Below are 15,662 nucleotides of genomic sequence, written 5' to 3'. Positions count from 1 at the left end.
TACAAGCAAACTTAGTATTTAAAATATCCTAAATAGTTAATCTTCTCCTTCTCCTTAAAGAACATAAGAAATTAATTTAACTACTATCATTATGGTAAGTCACGACTGTCAAATTTTATTGGATATCCTTTCACATAGGGACAATTAATTATTATTATTATTATTATTCGTGAAACCTCCAAGGAGTCCGAAGACTCATTGCAGGAGGATACCTATTGTACAACTCTCCGTCTCCACCACTACACCGATCCTCTACTACCAACCATCAACATCAGTGCCTTCTACTGCCTACCACCACCACAGCTAGTATTTTTGTCTGTAAATTGCATGTGTTCTGAAGGGCCAATTTGTCTGTATGTGGGATGAAAAACCCTGCTACCTCTGTATGAGATCGGCTAACTCGCCTTCGATTGAAAAAGTCCATATAAAGATTCCTCCCGTCATGATGAGAATCGAACTTAGGCCTTTTCCAATCGAATGGTGCAATGTACCATCGTTCTTCCAATTGCGCTACAGCTGCATTGAAGCCATTACAAGTCTGAGAGATTATTTTTTGGAGTCCTCATAAGTAATAAAGCACTCTCAATACCTAAACAAGTATGGCTACATTACTTTTACACAAAATATGGAGAAATTTTCATTTTAAGACTGTCTTCAGTCTAATGGCTATAAAATGCTTTTAAATCCAGTCCTCAAGATCACAATGATAGGATATTACTTTTTTTTGTCTATTACAGTTTTGAAATGTTCTGTAATGAATTTGTAGTTAGTGGCTTTCTGTGACATGCTTTTTTTTTCCTATACTGTGAGGATGCTGGTTTGAAATCTAGCAAAATATTAGCAGCTTATTGAATTATCATCTTTGTTTTGTTTTTGTGGTGGCGTCAGTTAATACCATTAAATGAAGTTAAAATGAATAGCAGCATGCAGTATCTCATGAATAGCATATAAATGTGGGTGATAATTAGTGATGGAGCATGTTATGTTCTTCTTAACATGCTTAAGGATAAAAATAAGAAACATCTTTGTTTACAAGCAGTCAAATAGGAATGCCTGGGTATTAGCCTCTACCTCTTCTAAGATATCCCCACCAATCCTGCACTCTGCATCCATCTTTGCTTCCCAAATTTTAAAACCTTACACTTGGCTGCATTAAACTGACATCTCCACACACACACACTCATTTAGACAGTCTATTCAGGTCCTCTTACAAAGCAACAACATCCGCTCCACTTATCATAACTTTCCCCCAACTTTGCATCATCTGCAAACAACTGTATATCACCATTTAAGCCCTTTCCATGTCATTTACATACAAATTAAACAATAATGGCCCCAAAACAGATCCCTGGGGGCACACCACTACTGACTTTCCTCTTCTGGGACATCACTTTCCCATACACAACTGCTGATACCTATCAGACAGCCAATCCCCAATCCAATGCACTAATCTAGTACAACCCTATTTGTTCCAATTTAACTACAGTTTGTCTTGTGGCAACTTATTGAAAAACCTTTGCAGATGACTTGGTTGACAAGTGGTTAGTGTATCTGCTCTCCAGCTGAAAGGCTGCAAGTTCAAACTCGCCGTGGGCATGGATGTTTGCGATTAATTGTGACAATACTAGTGGTGATGGGCAGTAGATGGCATTGGTGTAGTTGGTGGATGAGTGGTGGAAATGGAGAGTTGTAGAGTGGGTGCCATCCTTCGATGAGTCTTCGGACTCCTTGGAGGTGTCACATAATAATAATAATAATATAAATAATCTACTGTATATGCATCCTCCTTGTCCAGCTGTATTTGTCACCTTGTTATGATAAGTAAGCAGATTGTTAAAACACGATCTTCCTTTAGCAAACCCATGCTGTCCATTAAAGAAAATTCTGCTGCTGCTGTCAAACCCAGTTCTGAATCCTTGTTCTCACTAACTTCTCCAATACCTTTACAACTCCAAGGAAGCTGATTGTCCTATGATTCGAAGCTTTAGTGTTATAACCCCTTTATGAAGCAAAATAATTTTGCCATCTTTCCACTCCTCTGGAACTTGGGCTAATCTAATACTGATGTTATAAATGTCACTTAAAGCTGTTGTTAACTCTCTGGAACATTCACTCAAGACACACAGTGATATAGTATCAAGTCCCATGACCTTGTTGATATCATGTTTACTAAATTCCTCATATACCTCCTGCTCACTCACTATTTTGCCAATCTGTCCATCAAATCCACATCACCAGTTTTCTATCTATACACATTTGTTGCATTGCAAAACATTCCATGTGGTATTCTGCCAAATACTTTTGCAAAATCCAACATCATCATCATTAACCTTTCCCTTTATCTAACTCAATTGTCATTCCATTATAAAAAGTTAGTAGATTACTAAGGCATTTCATTATTTACCACTATCACTGTTGAAGAATCAATAGTATATTTGAAAACCTATATCCTCCAAAATTAAAGATGTGAAGAAATTATATTCTTGGTTCAATCTTTTACCCAAGTATAAGCAAATAAGATTTGCATGTGAAGTAACTTCATGACTGGGCAACTGATATATAAGGGCTAATGACTTTGTATCACTTGCCTTAGTATTCCATAATGCAAATCACATATCTTCATTGACATGTATAATACTATGCATTATGGGAAGGGTCACTGCCCAGGCCGGTTTCCCAGTAATAAGTGCCGGGTTACCTCTCTAAAAACTCGTGGGATCACCCAATAATGAACGACCCGCAGATCAAAAACACAGTGTTGTTCCCTCAGTAACAGGGCTCATCCTGTCACCGAGAAGAACTCTCAGCGTTGGCTCTACCCCGTGGCAGACTCATCGCACCACCGAGCAGAGCTGCTCATATTTCATCTGAGGGATAACAGCAACAGCTGTGCCTCAGTTCCTCAGTTAGTTTCATGGGCTACAGCATTGCCATTCATCCACTTGGGTAGCAGCAACAGCCATGCCTCAGTAAACTTCATTGGCTACAGGCATCCAACCGGTTTCGACCTTTATTGAAGTGAAAAAGTAAAGGGTTGCTCATCATAGGTAGAGTAGTTATACTAACTACTCTCTTGCACCCATATACTATGGGTGCAAGAGAGCCTGACAGTATTAGGAGAAAAAAGACAGATAGATAGTATGAGTGAGAGAGAGAGAGAAGGCCTCAGCTCTTTTGTATCATCATATAGCCAAAGGCTATCAGGTTTTCTTTTCCATCAATCTCATATAGATGAACAACCAAAAAATCAGTTGAAACTAAAGCGCAAAGATGACTGTTACCCTGGTGGTTAGCCCCATCTGGATTAACCGCCTTGAGTTAGCCTTCTCTGCCTGGGATTGCTCTCCAGTCATTCCTGCAATTGACTATAAGATTGTATTCTTATTGGCTTAAACCAATATACAAAATGATGGTACAACATGACAAAATTTCATGCCGGCTGGGGCATCGCCCGGTTACACAAGGTCCCTGTTGTTTTCGAAAGGGAACTAGGGCGAACAGTGAAAAGCCAGCTACTGGAACAAACCCTAAAACACACCCCAACTCAATATCACCTGCATTAAAGATTGGTACTATCAACATAAGATGCCTGAATGGCAAAGAAATGGAGCTAGCTGAGGAATTAGATAAGTACCAGATCGACATAATAGGGGTGACTGAAACAAAAAAGACAAAAACTGGTGAGATCTTTCTGAGCAATAAATACAAAATGTTATATTTAGACAATACCAATCAAGGAAAAGAAGGAGTAGCCATAGTATTCAACACAAAATACGAGGCTAATCTCTTGAATGGCAGGCAGTCTCAAATAGAGTGATGTGGGCAAATATCTGAATGGAGAATTGGACAATAATACTTATTTGTGCCTATGGTCCCACAGAAGATTCTACTAAGGTAGAAGTGGAGGAATCAAAAAAAAGTTTTTTGATGCTTTAGAAAAAGCAACTGACACAATGAAAAAGGAAAATTTGGTCCTGGTTGGGGATCTAAATAGCAGAGTAGGAAATGATTGTCAGACATACAAAAATATTTTGGGAAAATTTAGAGAAAAGAGCAAATCTAATAATAATGGCAAATACGTGTTGGATTTCTGCTCAGGACATGGACTGGTTATTACTAACACCATGTTCTAACATAAAAATGTGCACAAATTCACATGGAGAGAAGAGGCAAGGAATAAGAAAAGTCTCATTGACTATGTTATTGTTGATAGTGATGTTTTCTCCCTGGTGTAGGACACCAGAATGTACAGAGGATTTGAAATTGGAAGTGATCACTATTTAGTCTGGAGTAGGATAAAATTGAATTTCATATTGAAAAGAATAGCATGTAAGAAAGTTTTAATGCGAATAAAAGTTGAGCAGCTCTCAGATGTGAACTGTAGACTAAAATACACAATGCTTATTGAATAAAAAATGAAAGAGTTTGAGAACAGGAACCAAACCTTGGATATTCAGTGGCAAGCCTTGAAGAAAACTCTGATTGATTCAGCCGGAGAGGCATGTGGTGAGGTTCTCTGCAAGGATAGAAAAATCAGAACTCCATGGTGGACACAGGAAGTTAAAGAGGCAATGAAGGAATAGAAGAAAGAGTGTGCCAAGAGAGAAGCTATTCAATATGCTACAGTTATATGGTGTCAATGGGCCATTATATCAAGCAATACTTTGTCTTTATTTGAGTTGTAATTCAGCAGTTAGAAATGAAGGAAGTACAGGAAGATGGTTTAATGTTAAATCTGGTGTGAGACAAGGATGTACATTATCCCCTCTGTTATTCATTATCTATATGGATCACGTTATGAAGGAAAGTGGTATTAAACATGATATCAAAATTGGAGATGTTAATATCAGCTCTTTGCTTTATGCAAAGAGCTGATATTAACAAGGCTTTATGCGAATGATGTTATACTATTACATAAATCCGCTACAAGTCTGCAAGATTCCCTGACTAAATTGAATAACTGTTGTAATAGATATGGTATGAAGGTCAGCAATAAAAAGACAAAGACAATGAAAATAGGTAGAGTCGTTGAAAATGTCAACTGTGTTTTGAATGGGGAACTTGACATTGTCAGCATCCAGGAATGCGTTAGCAGAGCTAATCTCAGGTGGTATGGTCATCACTTAAATAGAATGGGTGAGGAAAGATTAGCAAAACAAGTGTTCTCTGCCAGGCTGGCAGGAAAACTTCCCAGAGGAAGACCAAGATATAGGTGGATTGATACGGTACAAAGTTCCTTAGACGATAGAAATATAAGATCTGATAATGTTGGAGTCTTGACAAGTAACAGACTGATTTGGAGGAAAATTGTAGATAGAAAGTTAGTAATGATGTAAATTTTTCATGTAGTACTATCATATCCTATACACCCCTGAGGGTACATATCAGGAATTTGATGATGATGAACTATTTAAAAAACCTCTCATAGCAAGAATGTCTGACTGAACAATGAAATTTCTACAATACAATATTATAAAGCATTTGGATGTCATATTGCTGGTTTTCAAATTCATGTCTTTTCTAACCTTCCATAAATGGTATTTTAAATCATTAATTATAAAAATCAAAATTCTCTTCCCATTGTTGACAGGTGGTGGGTATTGTAAAAAAAATAACCTGTTCTGTTTGTAAATAGTAGCATGCCCAACACATAATCTGTTCCAAATATGCAGAGCAAGAGGGCAGCTGTAGAATGCATATTCTACTGTTTTCAATTGGTAACAGATGTCACAGATTGGATCTTCGATGTTAAAGTACCTCCATTTGATGGCATTGACTGGAAGGCGACCATATGCAATTCTCCAAGCAAGATCCTTCCTGTTAGGGTACCCTTGGAACTTCATCAAGTTATGAAACAAAATATTGTTGTCAGTACCCAACCGTGCAACTTTGCAGCGAAAGACATTAAAGATTTCTTTATACCAAATTTCAAACGTCAATTCCAGAGTGTTTTAGCATCCTCAGAGTTTAGCACAGAGTGTTGTAGTATTCAGGAACAATCTCAGCTTTTGGACCTTTATAATCATTAACTCCAAACAGGGGAAGATGAAAACCCAAGTAGTACCGGAGAAGGTCTGCACATGTGTGACTAGTTTGCAATATTTTATAGATTTTTGAAGCTGTATTGCTTTAATAGCAGAATTTTAAGACTGGAAGTCTAAATCCTCCATGCTTCATTGATAGTTGAAGAAATTCCTTTTTAACTTCTTGGTATCTGCAAGACCAAAAAAATTGCACAGGTTTACTATATAATTGCTTTTCTTCAGCTTCTGTGATGTCTGTAATATTTATTATGTACAACTGAACAGGAAAGATTATGGTTTTGAGTACTATGGCTTTAGAAGAAAAGGAGAGCAGCCCTATTTTCCAGTCTTCTAACACATTTCTGAGTTCTTGGACTGGTAATATTGGGTAAGTGGAGAAAGGAATTCTAAGTATAATGAGGGGTTCTCTTTGGGGTTAGTCCAAAAGGAATGCCTCCAAGATCCCACTTTCCATAAATTTTTAATTTTGTTTTCTGCTTCAATCTTTATTGAGGTCTCTTCAGTGGGAGCCAGACCAGAACTGATACCAAAGTTGAAGTAATACAGAAGTCATATTTTCTACAAGTAGCCAAAAGGTGTCACAGCTTATTACTAAAATACTCTGGATTAGAGATAGATGTTGAAAGTTTTTCTACTCAGTTATACTATAAATTAAAGATGCCAAGAAATTATATTTTTGGTTTAATGATTTATCCAAGTAAGCAAAACAAAGTTTTCAAGTGAAGTAACTCTATTAGGCTCTATATATGAGTTGCCTAGTCATGAAGTTACTTCATGCACAAACTTTGTTTACATTTGGATAAAGGATTAAACGAAGAATATAATTTCTTGGCATCTTTAATTTATAGTATAACCAAGTGGGAAAACTTTCAACACGTATTTCCTCCGAACATTAGACGTCTCTTCCAACATTGCTGAAAATCTTCATTCTTCACTTGAAAAGAAAAATTTTATTACTAAATACACTGGTCGGAAAGAAGTCTATGGAAACCATATTGTGAGGAACAAACAGCCACGGCACCCAGTTTAATAAGATGTAGGACCTTCTTTCATTGCAATTACTACAGCAAAAATGCAGAACATACTTTCCACAACTGTACAATAGTGATCAGTGGGAATTTTGGACCATTCTTCTCATAGGCACATAATGAGATCCCGGACTGTTGTGGAGTGGACGTCCTTTGACCTCACCTGACTCTCCAGGACCTCCCACAGATGTTCAGTAGAATTGAGATCAGTTCTCTGTGGAGGCCAGTCAAGTGTGGTGAAGCTCATGTCCAGAAACCATGCAGTTGCAGCAGTAGCCTTATGACAAGGTGCATTGTCTTGCTGAAAAAGACAATGGTCAGTTCAGTAGAAATGCCACAATGCAGGAAGCATTGCATTGTCCGCAATGTTCAGATACCTCTGAGAGGTCATTGTTCATGTCACCACAAACAGAGGTCCAAGGCCAAACCAGGAAAAATTGGACCATAATCATTACACCGCCACCTCCAAATTTTATAGTTGGTGTTATACACTCTGGCAGAAGACATTCACTAGGTATCTGCCACACCCACACCTGTACACAGCTTTCTAAGCTTCTATGTCCCACTGTACATGCTCTTTGCATCACTGAAGATGACACTGCATGTTAGTTTGGGTAATGTGCCACTTGCATATTGCAGTCCTCCCATGGAAACCCATGTTGTGAGCATCAGTTCTGAATACTTTTGTGCAGATTTGTGTTCCAGCTGATGCCTGGAACTCTGCATTCAACGTGTTGACCGATGAATGGTTATTGTATATTATCCTTCGTAGCAACCTACAATCACATTTGGTGAGTGTGGTGGGTTGTCTACTGTGGGTAGCATTTTCAGTTAACTCCCTGCACTTCCATCTCAGTATTGTATCATTGATTGTTGACCTTGGATGACTTCATTTGTCAACAACTTGTGAAACAGATAGGCCTGACACATGACATCCTATCACAATGCCTCTTTTAAACTCCACCAGTTCCCTTCTTGCAGTTAACAGTACTTTAGTTTCCCAAGGCAACATTACAATTCAAACAGTATGCCAAAGTGATACTAATGCTGATGGTAGCAAGGTGACAGAAGTGAGTGAACACTTTGCAAGGATGTACCGTTTGTTGAAGTGAGATTACTACTATTACAGAGACTGATGTGGGAACAGAGGTGGGTGAATTGACGGTTTTTAGGATATTGCAGAATCTCAATGTAAATACTTCTGTGGGTTTAGATGGGATATCAGCTTGTGTTTTATCAGAATGTGCAAGGGAACTGCCAATGCTTCTGACTAGGCTCTTTAATTTAAGTCTCAGCTCTGGCAGAGTTCCAAGGGAGTGGAAAGAGGACAAAATAATTTCTTTACATAAGGGAGGTTCTAAGTCTGCAGTAGCAAATCTATAGACCAATTAGTATCTCAGGAGTGGTGGTAAAAGTACTGGAGAAGTTCATCAAAAAGAAAATTCAGGAATGGGTGGATAAGAATATGATACTCTATGAACAGCATGACTTTGGGAAGGGTTAGTCATGCCTTAGTAATTTATTAACTTTTTATAATAGAGTGACAGCTGAGTTGGATAAAGGGGATGGCTACACGATATGCAGGATTTTGCAAAGGTGTTTGACAGAATACCACATGGAGCTCTGTTATACAAATTAGAAAAAATTGGATGAATATATGACAGCAAACAAAGGAAGATATTTATTCCTTTGTTTGCTTGCACTTGTGAGTTGCAGAAGTTGGTTGATATGCAAAAAAAGAGGGGGATATGATAGAAACATTAAGTTACTTAAAGAATTTTATAGGATTGATCGAGCCTCCATAGCTCAGTAGGTATAGACAAAGCCCTTTGATCAGAAAGACCTAGATTCGATTCCTGTCCAAGGCATGAGGAATCTGGTCTCTTTCGATTAAAGGTGAGTTAGCTAGTCTCATACAGAGGTAGAAGGGTTTTTTCACCTGGAAACTCAGGTTTTTCATCCCCCCAGAACAGGCAAACTGGCTTGTGCACACACACACACACCCAGATCTACAGTTATAAATACATACTTAATCCTTCACTAGGAGGGCTCAACCAGTCCTAAGGGATGGTTGAAGAACGGGGGAACCCATACGAATAAATAAAAAAATAGGATTGATGCAGGGGAAATGTTTCAACACTTGACTAGAGTGGGCAGAACAAGAAGCTATCCCTGGAAGTTGAGTAAGAGTGTGAGGACTAAAGGTATGGCAGGTATTGTTTGAATAGTTTGGGTCTTCCACATTGAGTCTTCAGACTCTGTCAAGGTGCCCATATAATAATAATAATAAATTCCTCATTTCATCCAAAATTACTCACTTTCCAAGCCATGGTTTAACATAGCAGGTACTGTAACAGTTGAAGAAAAAATTCAGCATATGGTGGAAAGACAGATTTGAATTCCATCTAAAGTTTGAGGAACCTTTATAAGGACTTTTCATCTGAAAGCAAGTTTTCATATGATGGTAATGGTTTTTAGACTCTTCAATTAATTAATCAAATTATCAGAAATAAATTAATAAACATCATCATATTGGTGTCCACGTGGTTAGCTTAGTGGCTATGCACTTTGCAACGATATGCCTGGGGGAAGGAGTGTCCTAGGTTCGATTCTCATTGACGATGTGAGGAGCTTAAGGATCATCCTCAGCCATAGCCAGTCTTGGGCATGGACAGCAGGGTTTTCCCCCCCAGTTTATCTGGGGGTTTTTCATCCCACAAGCAGGTAAACTGGCCCTGTGAACACACACAGATACAGTCAGGAATACTTAAGACAATCCCTCCAGCCATAGGTCTGAATTGTCAGTTATGCCAGTCCCGAGCCCTGATAAAAATAGGGGGGATTGAGGTGGTGCCATGGTGGTGCGGTACCTCCCAGTGAAAGGGGCTCACGGCCATTGAATTACCATAGGAAATGAATGAATGAATCATACTCGTTGCTTTGTGTGATCACAAATCAAGCCAATCCTTTCCTGGGGCTAACATTTATCAGAGAACATTCTCTTATTGAATATCTTCCCCACACCTGTCTGTTAACTTCCTTGCACTAGGTTATTAAATATATGTAGCAGATTATCTCAAATGTTCTGAAATTTTGATTTCAAATAGCTCCTATTAAATTGCAAAGCATGCTATAATTACTAATATTTTCAAGGTAACTCTTTTTTTCCCTTCTTATTTGTCATGCTCTGTATTGATTGCTTGAAGTGGGAGGTTATCTTCATGGAGAATAAACTCTCCCATCTCCACTTCTGAAAATGATAAATACAGATAAGATAGTGAGATGGTTTATGACTTATGAAGATAAAGGTGGGATGATGTTTGCATTCCATCTCTTTCTGCTTTAAACACTTAGGATTACTTTGCTATTGAAATTCACATTCTCTCAATTTATCCTCATAACCAGGATTGCATGGTCCAAATATTATCTATTTGACCCTCTCCAGAATTGATTGCTCTATTCTCTGCAAACATAGATGTGCATCATAATCAACTGATACCTTTATTTGCATTCATAGTAAGTGTGAGATATATTTCATTATTAGGTTTTGTCAGAAGCAGTGAAGCAATGAATATGTGTTATGTAATTATATTTTTTTTCCCTTTAAAGCTAACTAAAACTCAGATTGGACCAACAGATGTTCTACCTTCACCAGTTCTTTCAACAGGTAAGAATTATTATTATTATTAACACACACACGTGCACACACGATCTCTGAAACTTAGTTGGAAAAACAACACACAGCCTTGTGCCTTTCAGTTGAAAAAGACTGAAGTTGAGTTTGATTTCTCTCATTATGACCAAAGGAATTTTTATGTGAGCTTTCTTTTCAGTTGAAGGCAAGTTTGAAGATTTCTTATGGACTATTATGGGTTTCTCCCAGAAACTTGTTTTTTTTTCACCCTAAATTAAATTAAATTTTTCACATTTGATGTCTGCAGATGCCGTATGGTCACTGCCGTACCTCACATGGTTTTGGCAATGATGTCTTCTGCTAGAATAAGTGGTAGGGCTGCAGATTCCCTTTCCATACAAAGTTTGTAGGACAATCACAAACATCCATGCCCATGGCGGGATTCGAACCCTCAGCCTCTTGGTAGGAGAGCAGACATGCTAACCACTTGAGCAACCAGGCCGGCTTTTTTCTCCCTATAGATAGGCAAATCAGCCAGAAAGCATGCAGTTAATAGACAAAAATACACACTGAATTAGAAACTTTTATTTAATACTGTGAACCTCCTGAATTACAGCATAGATTCCACACGATGTTTGATAACATCTATGTCTACAACATATCAGGCATTCACCAGACAGATATTTAACTGGTTCAGATTTGAATGGAAGAGGACTTTGCTCCCAGATCTGTTTTTCTAACATGTCCCATACATTCTCAATGGGGTTTGGATCTGGGCTTTGTTGTGGCCAGGAAAGATGGTGAAGGTCACTGTCCTGCTTGCTGAACCACCACTGAACAATTCTTGCATGATGAACAGTAGCATTTTCATCCATGAAACAACTGTCACCTGCTGAATAAAAAGTCAGTATTGCAGGATTGACTTGATTGACAGCAATGTTTAGATAATCCTTGGAGGACATCTGACCTTTCAGCAATATCGGGTGACCTGTCCTGTACCAACAGAACATGCCCCACACCATGACACCACCTTCAGAACCTTGAGTTATGTTTACAAGGCAAGCTGAATTTATTGCTTCATGGGGTTCCCACTAAACTCACTGTCTACTGTCGGTAGAAAATAAGGTGTGCCATGACTCATCGTGTACCATGACCACATAGCTTTTTTCCAGTGTCCAATTACAGTGTTCCTGACACCACTGTAGATGAACTTTCCAGTTCTTTGCAGAAATCAGTGGTTTTCGTATAGGCATGCGACTGCCAATACTGATCCTCTTCAATTCCTTGTACATAGTTTGGTGAAATATGGGTTTGGAACAGCCTTCATTAAATCTTTCAGTCAATCGCTGCACACAGGAAGTTCTGTTTGTCTGTACAAGCCTTGTCAGACAATGGTGATCTTGTTCCTGACAGTGTCTTAGGACCACAGTTATACCTCTTGGACAAGTGATGTGGGTTATTTTTCCACTGATTAAACACCCAGGATATCTCACCTTTTGTGAAACCAGCAGGGCTGTTTTCAAAATCATGGCTTCAGCCAGACTGGCACCCACAATAAGCACTTTATTGAACTCTGAAAGGTCCTTTGTTTTTTCCAAATGATATAACTCATAGCTTGATCACTCAGTAATGCAACTATTTCTTCTGCTTCTATCACATCCTTACCATCTTCATTCATCATTGTTATTCTGCTATAAACATTCTATTTTTTTATTCACCAGATAGCAAATGAAATCTCTTGGATTTCCTTTGGCCTGCTTGGCTATTTGCTCTCTTAATCTGATTTGCCGTTCATACCATGCTGGTCATCCTTCTTGCTTGTGTACTTAGTATTATTCATGACCTTGCCTTGCTTGATCACATTTCTTTTGAGTGGAATCACTAAACTCTTGTTTAGTGATTCCACTAAGCTCCTGCTTAGTGGAATCATCCACTCATCCATTTAACTCCCATCTGATTTGTTTCATGCCTGTGTATGTACTCTGATACTGATTTCCTCAGTCCCCCCCCCAACAATTTCCCAGCATTGCTAACATACTTCTCTTGCAGTTTCTTATGCCATGCACTGATTCAAGTTGCCTCCTGGTTCCCTGCACATTATTTCTCTGTATGATATACCCTTAGTAAAGTGATCACTCAGTGATTCAGCTATTTTCTCTGCTTTTGTCCTCCCACTACACTCTGTATTCATTAAAGTTATATTTTATAATTGTTCCTACTTTCACTCACCCATAGCAAAAAAAAAAAAAAAAGAAAAAAGTTCAGATTTTCCTTGGCCTGCTTGGCTAAGTTCTTCTCATTATCTAATTTTGTCTTCTTTACTATATTAGTCTTACCTGTGCTTCATACTGTTCATGAGCTTGCTGGTCACATTTTCTTTATATTCTGTCCACAGAATTTTCTTTCTTTACAGCTCATGCTTCTTAATGATGCTGCTTATTATATAACTAACATGTGATCAATCTTCCTGAACCTGGGTATGCAGTTTATCATGCCACAGCTCTAAGCTCTGCCTCCTGAATTTGTCATAACTGGCCAAATAATTCCACATATACTCACCCTTAACACATTCATGTTGGGAAGTGTTTTGCACATTTATCATACCAATGGGACTTCTCATTACTGTTTGTGTACCACTTCTGTGTTGGGCTGGCAGGTGACTTCACTGACACAAAGTTTATGTGCATGTTAGTTTCAACTCTTTTGGTAGAAATTTATTTGAAGTTAGTATATTTGTGATCTGTCTTAATGACATTGAAAATTTCAGATACAGTCAAACAAACATTTATTTCGTGTAATTGAAAATTTGGACAAATGTTAGGACAATTGTTTTTAGTTAGCTGCTGTGTTTGGAGGTACAACAAATGGTTTTGCTTGAGTCTATGCAGCATAGTTTCTGTGGCAGGGGATTTGTTTCATTAGGTAGTGCCGTTTTTATCCCAGTTGTCTCTGATTTCAGATACAGTCAAACAAGCATTTATTTCATGTAATTGAAAATTTGGACAAATGTTAGGACAATTGTTTTTAGTTAGCTGCTGTGTTTGGAGGTACAACAAATGGTTTTGCTTGAGTCTATGCAGCATAGTTTCTGTGGCAGGGGATGTGTTTCATTAGGTAGTGCCGTTTTTATCCCAGTTGTCTCTAATTGCACTATTTGTTGACATATATTGCTCAGACTGCAGATGTCTCCGTACCTTATTCATGATACAATAAAACTACTTGTTTTTCTTGAATCTGCAGAATAGTGGCTGTTAGTAATTAGTTATATAAAGAAATCCCTTCCCATCTATTCATAAGTTTTTATTTTAATTATGCCCATCATAAATGCAAATATGAAAGTATAGAGTTTATATGCATTTTTGAAAATTATGGAGACAACTACCATGTTTGAATAAAAACTTTAGTTTAATATAACTAAAATCTACATTCGACATTTCGACCTTTATGTCAAGGTCATCTTCTGGAGCATACAATTATACACAGGAAACAAGCTATACTACAATCAAACGGGTTTGTTAAAGACACTGACCAAGAGATACAACAATTGTTGGCCTGACCTCTGGTGAGAAAAAAAAATAATATAAAATAAAAAAAATTTAAAAATTATACATCAACGCTAGAGTCCTATTATTAGTGTTGTCTACTATATACATATATTCATATCATTCCAGCCAGTTGGTATGGAATGGATTCTAATACTAACTAAGGATTGGCTAGAGTCCTGACTTATGCTGGATCTTTCATATTAGGTAGGCTCAATGTGTGCCATCCAGATCCTTGGAATTTTCATGCCATCTTTGTTGTTGATATTTGGGTGGTTTATCAGGATTTTGCAGGATTCCTTAAATTTCCTTTCGTACCAGGTTTTTGTGCGGTGTAAGGAGCAGGTGCTTTTCCAGTTGATTTGGTGTAAGGTGTTGAGTGCGTGGTCTGAGAGGCCTGCTTCACCATAATGGTTATATTTAATGTGTCTAATGTGTTCTTTCTTGCGTATAGGGATTGTCCATCCTGTTTCAGCAATGTACGGTAAGTTACAGGTGCAGCAGATGCAATAGACTCCAGGATGTGCTAATGGGAGGAGAGGATCCTTAGAGGAGTTGAATATGGTTTTTAGTTTAGTGGGTGGTTTAAAGGTGGCATTGAGGTTATAATGTTGTAGAATTCTGTTGATTTTTTCTGATAACCCTTTAATGTATGAGATGGCTATGGTTTTACTGTAATCTAGATTCGTTTTTGCTGTAGTTTTATAGAGTATTTTATTAACAGTATTTTTGTTATAGCCATTATTTATGAATGTGTCACTAATGATTTTTAGTTCTTATTTCAGGGCTTGCTGGTTAGAGCAAATAGTTGTGGCTCTATTTTTAAGAGTGTTAATGACTCCATATTTTTGTGATGGGTGGTGGTATGAATTAGCATGTATGTATTGGCCGGTGTGTGTCGGTTTTCGGTAGACCGTGAAGGATAGACTGCCTGAAGGAAAACGCGTGACTAGTGTGTCTAGGAACGGGAGCGAATTCTGGTTTTCGATTTCGGTGGTAAATTGTATGCGTTCGTGTTGTTTGTTCAGGTGGCTGAGGAATGTGTTTAGCATTTGTCGCCTGTGCGGCCAGATCGCGAGCACGTCGTCAACGTATCTAAGCCAGACTGTCGGTCATAGTGTGGCGGAATCAAGAGCCCTTTGCTCAAAAAGGTTTCCATGTAGAAGTTAGCGATTGGGGGATAGTGGTGAGCCCATGGCTGTACCTTCTTTTTGTGAGTAGAATTTGTTTTGCCACACGAAGTAACCAGACTTTAGTACGTGGGCAAAGAGGGCTGTAATGTCGGGCGGAAATTTGTTCTGTAATAGGAGAATTGTGTCATTGATGGGGACATTAGTGAAAAGGGCAGAAACGTCGAAACTGACTAATAAGTCGTCTTTGTCGAGTGTTATGTTTTTGATTTTGTTTATAAAGT

At 38.1% G+C, this 15,662-nt stretch overlaps 1 protein-coding gene across 1 annotated transcript in view; it reads left to right on the top strand.

The window, feature by feature from the left end:
- Positions 1–15,662, top strand: part of LOC150102215 (lysosome-associated membrane glycoprotein 5-like) — a 126,645-nt gene that overhangs the window by 47,665 nt on the left and 63,318 nt on the right. The window contains exon 3 of the mRNA XM_090399526.1: positions 10,682–10,739. Within this exon, the coding sequence (XP_090255652.1) occupies positions 10,682–10,739 (58 nt within the window). The remainder of the gene's footprint in view (positions 1–10,681; positions 10,740–15,662) is intronic.

The sequence above is a fragment of the Typopeltis vanoorti genome, chromosome 10, assembly GCF_054136105.1.
Source record: "Typopeltis vanoorti isolate ZY-2024b chromosome 10, IOZ_Tvanoo_1.0, whole genome shotgun sequence".
In the NCBI taxonomy this organism is placed as follows: domain Eukaryota; kingdom Metazoa; phylum Arthropoda; class Arachnida; order Uropygi; family Thelyphonidae; genus Typopeltis; species Typopeltis vanoorti.
The sequence above is the reverse complement of the archived record's forward strand: the minus strand, read 5'-3'. Positions and strand labels throughout refer to the sequence as shown.